Genomic DNA, 9,576 nt, shown 5'->3' with positions numbered 1-9,576 from the left:
CTAAATAGCTCTGATGCTTGCTGTTTGGGAACGCAGTCGTGTAAGACATTTCTGCGAGGCAATTATACAGAAATACTTAGATGACCGACTTTGCTCGTGCATTTCTGAATGACCATAACAACATTTCAGATGCTGTGGAATGAGATCGGTCCGCTGGTTAGTCAGGTTTTGCCGTCCCATTGTGCAAAGTCACATGATTTTTTGATGCGATAGCAGGAATTTATTCGCAAAATGCATTTCCATCTCCCATTATTCGCAGCAACCCTTTTTCGCACAAGTCAAAAACCACCTCAAGCGAACGTAAAAACTTTTTTTGCGAATTAAGGGATTTTTATTCAAAATTTGGCGTTTCCATCACTCGTTTCTGATGCGATATTTCAAAATGCGCATTAAAATAGGGTGATGGAAACATAGCTAGTGACTTCGTTATGTCACAAACCTTTGCTTTGATAGTATAAAAACACAGAGATGCGAGCTTGCACTCTTAAGGTTCTCTGAGCAATCAAAGAACACAAAAGGAGAAATTCAGCATAATGTGACACTGAAAGCATACAGTAACCATGAACCATCAAGTAACCAACAACTGTCAACAAATATTTTTTAAAATTTGAAATTCCAACACAGCATTCTTTCAGGATTTGTTTGAGAAACCGAAGAAACTGTGAGTAATTGCAAATCCTTTCTTCCATCGCAGCTCTCAAAATGTTCATAATCTAAATATTTTGTGTAAAAATGGCCCACACTAAGTCAATGATGCCTAGTATCAGTAGCAGTTTTTGAGATTTCAAGATTCCCCCATTCGTTTAGAGAGAACTTGGTCTTGGATGCCTGGAGGCATTGCAACTATGGCTGCCGTGTGAGCAGACTTTCCTTGAAAGCAACTTTATAGATGACCAATCTGCACAGCTCTACCTTTACAGAAAGTGTAACGGTCAACTTAGATCATGTGTATCTTGATAACCAATCACATTATTGCACTGATGTCATTGAATTTCTGCCAGAGTTCTATTATGGTCAACTGACCCTTCGCTGGGAGCTTGATTGACAGGCGATCTGACCAATCATAGCGCCGAATCTGTCATTCTGTCCGACAAACAAACCAGACAGGAGAGTAGATTAACGTGGGTGGACTTAAACTTGAAAAATGGTGTGTATTAATGTCTTTCTGCGATTGAAACAAGATCATCTTCTGATGTTCATTCATGTTTATTTCATGCTTTAACTAGTAAAGAGAAAGTTCAAGCGGCACGTGAACCGATCATCTCTGAGGCGCTACAGCGATCTGACATATTAACAGACACATTAAAGAACCACAAAATGGTATTTGATTGAATTTCTTTTAAAAAAAAAGACAACATTTTAAAGCTGAGACTTCGTTTTATACCAGAAGTTACCTGATCTATCTTGTCTGTCGGCGTGTTGTCAGTGTCCTCTGTGCTCTACAATGTATTTTTCACTGCGTGAGAACGTGATGTGTGGGGTGAGAGTGGCATGGCTTGTCAGATGTAGCAACAGTAACAGTTTGATTAGGGTGGCAGGTAAACTCTGCAGGACCGTGGCCCTTGAGGTGCAGGATTGGATGCCTCTGTTACAAGACCACATGGAATTGATCGTCATTCGCAAAGTTCTACTCATCAGCTGCCCCTTGTATTAGTGCTTTCACTAATTTGTAAATTATGTTATAACCTCCCAGTACGTTCAAAAATCACCAGATTTTATTTGGGCCTAATTATCTGGAGCTGAACCCCCTGGTCACTGTTTGTTTTCAATGAATGGACAAAAGTAGTGTGAACATTAAGGCAGTCATAGGGGCCGTTCACACAAAACGCGTCTCTGTGTCTAAAAATGCAAGACGTAGTGCTCAGGAATGGTTTTCCTCCACCATGTTGCCGTCAAATAAAAAAGTTGCCATGCTACTGTAAACAAAAGCTGGCAACGCTTGCCCCACCTCCGTAGTTTTCTCATTGGTCCGCTGTTTTGAAACTGACACGGCGTCTTAAAAATGCGGCACTCATGTGCGAGACGCTGCAAAAGACGCGAGATGCAACAGTCAAACACGAGTTTACATAGAAAAACAATGGAAAAGTAGTGCATCGGAATGGAAAAACGTGTTCTGTGTGAACGGCCCCTTATGTGACTGGAATGATATATGTTTAATTTTGGGGTTAAATATTTGTTTAATCTCTGCAAAAAGCAGAAACATAACTTAAGAAAAAATAACTGCAAGATAAACACTTCCATCCATTGACTGAAAATGGTTTTGATTGTCGGGGTCTGACAGGAACTGGTCAGGACAAAGACATATAGATGGCAGACACAAAACCAAGACTCCCCCATGAGAAATGAAACCCTTCTGTCTCACTGGGACACGGCGAGTTCATGCACGCCTCTTTTCCTCATCTGTTACTCTTTTTATTTTCTTTTTTCTCATATTATAAAAATATAGCAGAACTATTCCCCACAATACAGAGCGCTGTGACGGCTGGATTCATTGTTGTCTCATGTGTAACCTCTGCTGACACTCTTACTCTCAGACGCTTTCAAACCAGTTCCAGCGCTTGTCATCAAGTGAAACCAGCTGTGGCCAGTGTTTCCTTTCATTTCCAAGACTGAAAGATTCTTACTTTTTTCTGCTGTGTTTGAATATAAATATGTGTGAACATGAATTGACTTTACAAGCACACTGCTCATGCTGCAGAAACACTTCTACTTTTTTGGTTGTACTGTATAATAACAGCTCGGTAGTTCATGCACAAATAATGAATATGTATTTTCTTGAACATACATGTCACTGAAAATACATAAATCATCTGAAAATCTGTTTTTGTGTCCCAATTCGCATGTCCACTCTAATGCTATTGCAACCTTTCTTTAGTTGTGACGATTGTCTTTTGTGTTGTGTTGACAACTTGTTTTCAACTGGACCAACCGTCCTTGCATCTGGGATTTTTAGTGGATTTTTGGGGAAATTAAAAATGCTCTTGTGCCCTTGAAGGAATGGGATCTAACCCTTATACTAATGGGTTATTATAAGGCATGTGCGATGGTAACTTCAAGGAAATTATTTTACTGTTTAGGATGATGTAACTTATTGTGGCGAGTCCTCAAAAGATTAATTTAAATATATTTTAATATTTGGTTTTGCACGTTTTAAGACATGTCTATAAATTAAACAAATGAACAACAATAAATTAGGCGTTCTTGTCAAAAGAACAGCTAATGAGGTGATAGAAACTGTGCTGCATTGTCATGGTAAGATAAAGAGGACCTCGCATTGTCTTTTACTGCTCCCTTTGCCATTCTACATATATTAAACTGTATTTAAAAATGATGACCAGCCTTAAAGAACAAATTGGGTAACTACTGTAAGCTATGATACTAGGCTAAGCATTTTATGCAACTGGCCACTAAGGTCTTGTCATTTCAACACTGGACTACTGCATTGCCCTATCAACTGGCCTTCTATCAGTGTTACCAAGTCCGCGGTTTTCCTGCGGAATTGGGCTACTTTAACACTGTTTGCCGTGTATTTGGTTTTTATTGCTCATGCTGCAGAAACACTTCTACTTTTTTGGTTGTACTGTATAATAACAGCTCGGTAGTTCATGCACAACCATCCTTGCATTTGGGATTTTTAGTGGATTTTTGGGGAAATTAAAAATGCTCTTGTGCCCTTGAAGGAATGGGATCTAACCCTTATACTAATGGGTTATTATAAGGCATATGCGATGGTAACTTAAAGGAAATGATTTTACTGTTTAGGATGATGTAACTTATTGTGGCGAGTCCTCAAAAGATTCATTTAAATATATTTTAATATTTGGTTTTGCACGTTTTAAGACATGTCTATAAATTAAACAAATGAACAACAATAAATTAGGCGTTCTTGTCAAAAGAACAGCTAATGAGGTGATAGAAACTGTGCTGCATTGTCATGGTAAGATAAAGAGGACCTCGCATTGTCTTTTACTGCTCCCTTTGCCATTCTACATATATTAAACTGTATTTAAAAATGATGACCAGCCTTAAAGAACAAATTGGGTAACTACTGTAAGCTATGATACTAGGCTAAGCATTTTATGCAACTGGCCACTAAGGTCTTGTCATTTCAACACTGGACTACTGCATTGCCCTATCAACTGGCCTTCTATCAGTGTTACCAAGTCCGCGGTTTTCCTGCGGAATTGGGCTACTTTAACACTGTTTGCCGTGTATTTGGTTTTTATTGTATTCGGGTTGAAGCGACTCCAATAACATGACATTTATCCCCTGGAATGCGAATTTTAGCAGGGGAACCATGCCAAAAACCGCATACCCCCCCCGGAACGCGATTTTTAACTGGGGACCCCCTTGAAATGGGTGGGTTTTCTTGTGAAAACATGGCAACCCTGCCTTCTATCCAGTGCAAGGTAATACAGAATGTGGAGGCATTGTTTCTCAAAAGCGTAAGCTTAAAGGGATAGTTCACCCCAAAATGAAAACGCTGTCATTAATTACTCACCTTCAAACCCGTAAGACCTTCGTTCATCTTCAGAACACTAATTAAGATGTTTTTGATGAAATCCGTTATGATACTAGGCTAAGCATTTTATGCAACTGGCCACTAAGGTCTTGTCATTTCAACACTGGACTACTGCATTGCCCTATCAACTGGCATTTCTATCAGTGTTACCAAGTCCGCGGTTTTCCTGCGGAATTGGGCTACTTTAACACTGTTTGCCGTGTATTTGGTTTTTATTGTATTTGGGTTGAAGCGACTCCAATAACATGACATTTATCCCCTGGAATGCGAATTTTAGCAGGGGAACCATGCCAAAAACTGCATATTTTACCCCCCGGAACGTGATTTTTAACTGGGGGCCCCCTCGAAACGCCATCGGGCTAGTTTTGAGTAGCGATTGGGTGGGTTTTCTTGTGAAAACATGGCAACCCTGCCTTCTATCCAGTGCAAGGTAATACAGAATGTGGAGGCATTGTTTCTCAAAAGCGTAAGCTTAAAGGGATAGTTCACCCCAAAATGAAAATACTGTCATTAATTACTCACCCTCAAACCCGTAAGACCTTCGTTCATCTTCAGAACACTAATTAAGATGTTTTTGATGAAATCCGAGAGCTCCCTGACCCGCCCATAGACAGCAACGCAACTGTAATGTTCCCAGGTCCAGAAACGTAGTAAGGACATCGGTAAAACAGTCCATGTGACATCAGTGGCTCAACTTCAATTTTGCGAAGCTACGAGAATACTTTTTGTGCGCAAAGAAAACAAAAATAACGACTTTATTCAACAACTCTTCGCCCTGAGTTACTGTCTTCCGCCATTTTGGAGAGTATCACAACACATACGCACGCTTTCCCCTAAGCATAAACAACGTTAATTACGCCGATTACATTCATGCACGTACTGTACGCTCTTTCCACACAAAAAGTATTCACTGATGTCACATGGACTGTTTTACCGATGGTCTTGCTACGTTTTCTGGACCTGGGAACATTACAGTTGCATTGCTCTCTATGGGAGGAACAGAGAGCTCTCGGATTTCATCAGAAATATCTTAATTAGTGTTCTGAAGATGAACGAAGGTCTTACGGGTTTGGAACGACACGAGGGTGAGTAATTAATGACAGAATTTTCATTTTTGGGGTGAACTATCCCTTTAGGCGTAATCGTAAGCTAAGTTGATCGTAGCGACCATTGGTGGCAATGGCTCAACGATCTACTTAGGGTTACGATGCTTTTGGGAAACGCAGCCCTGGTCTTCAGTCATCCCAAGAGAACCCATATCACACGTCTCCTAAACTCACTCCACTGAAGTCACACTTCTACCACAAGCAAGCACTTAAAGGGACGGTTCAACCAACTGTTTCTTTCTTCTGCTGGATTCAAAAGAAGATATTTTGAAGAATGTGGGTAACCGAACAGTTGCTGATAGCCATTGACTGCCATTTAATTTTTTCCCCCCTTCAACCACTCAACAACCTTAACCAAGGCATTTAGTAACTAACCAACTAACTAATTAAATAAATACTTTTCTTCTTTCATGCAAATTTTTTTTCTAATGTAGATTTCAAATAATCCTGGCATTGTATACTATGAATATTGTCGGCTCTGTGACAAAATGCTTGTTACTGCTTTTTAAGTCACTTTGGATAAAAGTATCTGCTAAATGATTAAAAACAAATAAATACAGCACTACAAAAATGTGAAAATAATGCATAATTTATAACATATTTTTCTTATGATTTATACATTATTGTTTTTCTTATTTGAAAATAAAAAGTAACATAAACAATAATATAACTTATTTTTCAAGCGAGTAGTGCCTTAACATTTAATATGTGACCCTGGACCACAAAAACAGTCATAAGGGTCCATTTTTAAAAAAAAATTGAGGTTTATACATAATCTGAAAGCTGAATAAATAAGGTTAGGATAGGACAATATTTGGCTGAGACACAACTATTTGAAAATCTGGAATCTGAAGGTGCAAAAAAATCTAAATATTGAGAAAATCATCTTTAAAGTTGTTCAAATGAAGTTCTTAGCAATGCATATTACTAATCAAAAATTTAGTTTTGATATATTTACAGTAGGAAATTTACAAAATATCTTCATGGAACATGATCTTTACTTAATATCCTAATGATTTTTGGCATAAAAGAAAAATCTATAATTTTGACCCATACAATGTATTTTTGGCTATTGCTACAAATATCCCCCAGCGACCGCTTTTGTGCTCCAGGGTCACATATTACCAAAAAAATAAATAAAATGACATGACCGAAAGAAATGAAATGAACAGATGTCAGTGGATGCTGATTGATAAAAGAGTGTTAAAGACAGATTTGCCAAACAAATGCAGTGTCCAGCTCACTGAAAACAAAAGCTGTCAAACACACTGCGCTCACCAAAGACATAAATAAACACACTGAAGATGCTTCATTCATTGCATCACTTTTTTTGGTCAACACTGCCACAATAAGAAAAGATTTCCATGTTTTCTCTTCTTCTCTATCGCGTGCAATGATATCAGATTTACAACAATACAATCAAACCAAAAAACACCCCACTTTGTACAATGTATAACCTCAATTCATAACCCACTTACCACACTGCAAGCAATCTCCAATTAATGTTTGCAAATAAGTAAATCCAAAAGTCTCATTCTGCTCTGATATTCGAACACTCGTTGCGGCTCAGAGCAAAAACTCAAATGTCTGACAAGCGAGGCATTGTCTTTTCATGAGAAAGATGTTTGATAAAATCATTTGCAATACACTGGCACAAACACAGCGATTCAGCCTCCGCTATTATCTGCATATGTCTCTCATAATACACGTAGTATTAAGCACCAGTTTCATAAGTGTGCATTAAACAATCATTTGTCAGAGTTAAACTTTCTTTAGGAAAGCCTGGGGTTTTAGAGGCCTTTATTATCATACTTACAGGTAACCGCATTCCTTTAGGAGAGTAATATTCTTTTGCTCGTTTTGTGAATGCAGGTCCTGTCTCTTTGTTTATATTCAAATACTGTGCGAACTCGAGATGTTCAACCCTGCTATCATACACTGAAAGATGAAATGTGTGTCTTCTGAATAAATCTGCTGAACTTACACATATCAGTGAAACTCTAGTTCAAATAAAAGAACAAGTGTACTTACATGTGAATGTGAAAGATCAGCTTCAAACGACTATTGCAGATACAGATAATAACACATGTGAATAACTATGGGTGCAGACACATGGTCAACTTGCGAACTTAAACCTTTCCAATATGGCGGACAACTCAGTGGCCCACAGAAACGGAGATGGAAGAAAGGAAAGAGCAGAAAGAAAAAAGGGATGAGAGGAGCAAAATGTAGATGCAGAGTATAAAGCTTCAAAATATCACAACTCCCTGTTGAAAAAAACAGCATATGCTGGTTAGGTATGTTTTGAAGTTGGGATGCTGGTCCTTTGCTGGTTTAAGCAAATAGTTAATATATTGTCTAGAACGAATATTGTCTTCTCAGAAAGAATTTGTGCCCCCTCAGTTTTCTTAACAAACTTATTTATTTAAACCGTTAATGGATAATTAATTGGAGGAGCATGGGCGCACCGTCTGCAGAGCGCATAAAGTTATCACCGTGTAGCTAGCCTATCAGTAGGTTACCGCGCGAGCGATTCGCGAGGAGACGCGGGTTACGGTCATAGCTGAGCTTTGATGATGACAGCTAATTCACGATTTACCGGACTCACTCACTGTAATTAATCCCCTGCTTTAATAGGGTTACAAACTCTTTTCATGCTATATTAATGCTATAATGCATATTGTGTCATGTTTATCGAAACATGTTTAAATTTTTTTAAAGTATGGTAAAAACTGGTCAAATGTACCAACGATCACGTTTAAAAAAATATACACTTTTTGATACACCATTAAAAAACCGGTAGCCCATCTGAATTTGGACATTTAGGCTATGCATCTAATAGTAGCCTACCAAAATCTTATTAACAGTAGAAGTTCAATCTTACTGTAGTCTTCAGATCCGGCACAAGTGAAGCCAGCCAGCACAGAGCTCGCATTAAAACTGAGCAGCTGAGCCCGAGTCACTACAGCGAGCACTCGCCTGAGTACAGCGTTTACAGCGCTCACGGATCCTCGGCCGCCTCCGCCTCGTTCGCCAGCGACTATACAGACCTTCAGAGCTCCGGCTACTACAGCCCATACGCCGGCTACCCATCCGGTCTCTACCAGTACCCCTACTTCCATTCCTCACGGAGGCCATACGGGGGCAACATCCTCAACGGCCTGTCCATCCCGCCCTCCCACAGTCCCTCCGCCAGCTGGGATCAGCCGGTTTACACCACGTTATCCAGGCCGTGAGGCCTGGCCGCAAAGGACGGTCGCCGTGATTTCGCCAAGTAAGACGTGTTCCTGTATGGGGTTGAGAATCGAAAATCAATTCCGATTCCAGAATCAGATACTTAAGGTCAGGAATCGGATACTTGTCATAAAATTCAAATTTCAATTCTACTTACCGATTCCTTTATTTTTAGTTGGCGAAAAGTAGCTGTTGAAAATGTAGCCTAGCTATTTGTCTTTGAATCATTCATTCAAGAGATTTGTTCAAAAACACTGATTCATCCAGTAATGAGTCTTGAGTGAGTCATTGAATCGTTCCATTCATAAATTCCATGAAATTTTGTTTAGTTGTCTAATATTTTTTCTTCAGAATTGTGAGAGAACTAAAAAAAAAAAGACTCAATTTGTCCAGAATCGTGCACACCAACAGCTCTTAATCGAGTCCAGTTTTTATGTAGCTGGCTGATTTTTGTTCATGGAATTCAGCAGCAGTTCAATGTTTTGCAAAAAGAATACGTTTGATATCTAAATGTTGTACTCTATATTTTTAACCACATTGGAATCAAAACAGGGAATCGGTAAGAATCGGAATCGATAAGCAGAATCGGAATCGATTCAATTTAAACGATTCCCAACCCTATTCATGGATCAACGTCTTTTGTTGATCCTGGATTAACATTATCGTCCGAACTTTAGCCCTACCTCTAAACCTAACCCTACCCATAATTTAGCC

General features: G+C 39.1%; 1 protein-coding gene across 1 annotated transcript; it reads left to right on the top strand.

The window, feature by feature from the left end:
* Window positions 1-7,726: 7,726 nt before the first annotated feature.
* On the top strand, window positions 7,727-8,907 carry LOC107572749 (transcription factor SOX-8-like). Its single transcript, XM_016259183.1, has 2 exons — window positions 7,727-7,856; window positions 8,518-8,907. The coding sequence occupies exons 1-2, from the start codon at window positions 7,727-7,729 to the stop codon at window positions 8,862-8,864; spliced, it is 477 nt and encodes a 158-aa protein (XP_016114669.1). The 3' UTR covers window positions 8,865-8,907.
* The last annotated feature ends 669 nt before the right edge of the window (window positions 8,908-9,576 follow it).

This window comes from Sinocyclocheilus grahami, unplaced genomic scaffold, assembly GCF_001515645.1.
Source record: "Sinocyclocheilus grahami isolate Dianchi unplaced genomic scaffold, SAMN03320097.WGS_v1.1 scaffold1808.1, whole genome shotgun sequence".
Lineage (NCBI taxonomy): Eukaryota > Metazoa > Chordata > Actinopteri > Cypriniformes > Cyprinidae > Sinocyclocheilus > Sinocyclocheilus grahami.
This window is presented reverse-complemented; position numbering and strand designations above follow the sequence as displayed.

Bases quoted from the DNA above. Each gene is read 5' to 3' on its own strand.
- LOC107572749 (XM_016259183.1), top strand. From the start codon at position 7,727: ATGGGTGCAGACACATGGTCAACTTGCGAACTTAAACCTTTCCAATAT. The intron at 7,857-8,517 runs GTAGATGCAGAG...ATCTTACTGTAG, and splicing joins AGGGATGAGAGGAGCAAAAT to TCTTCAGATCCGGCACAAGT.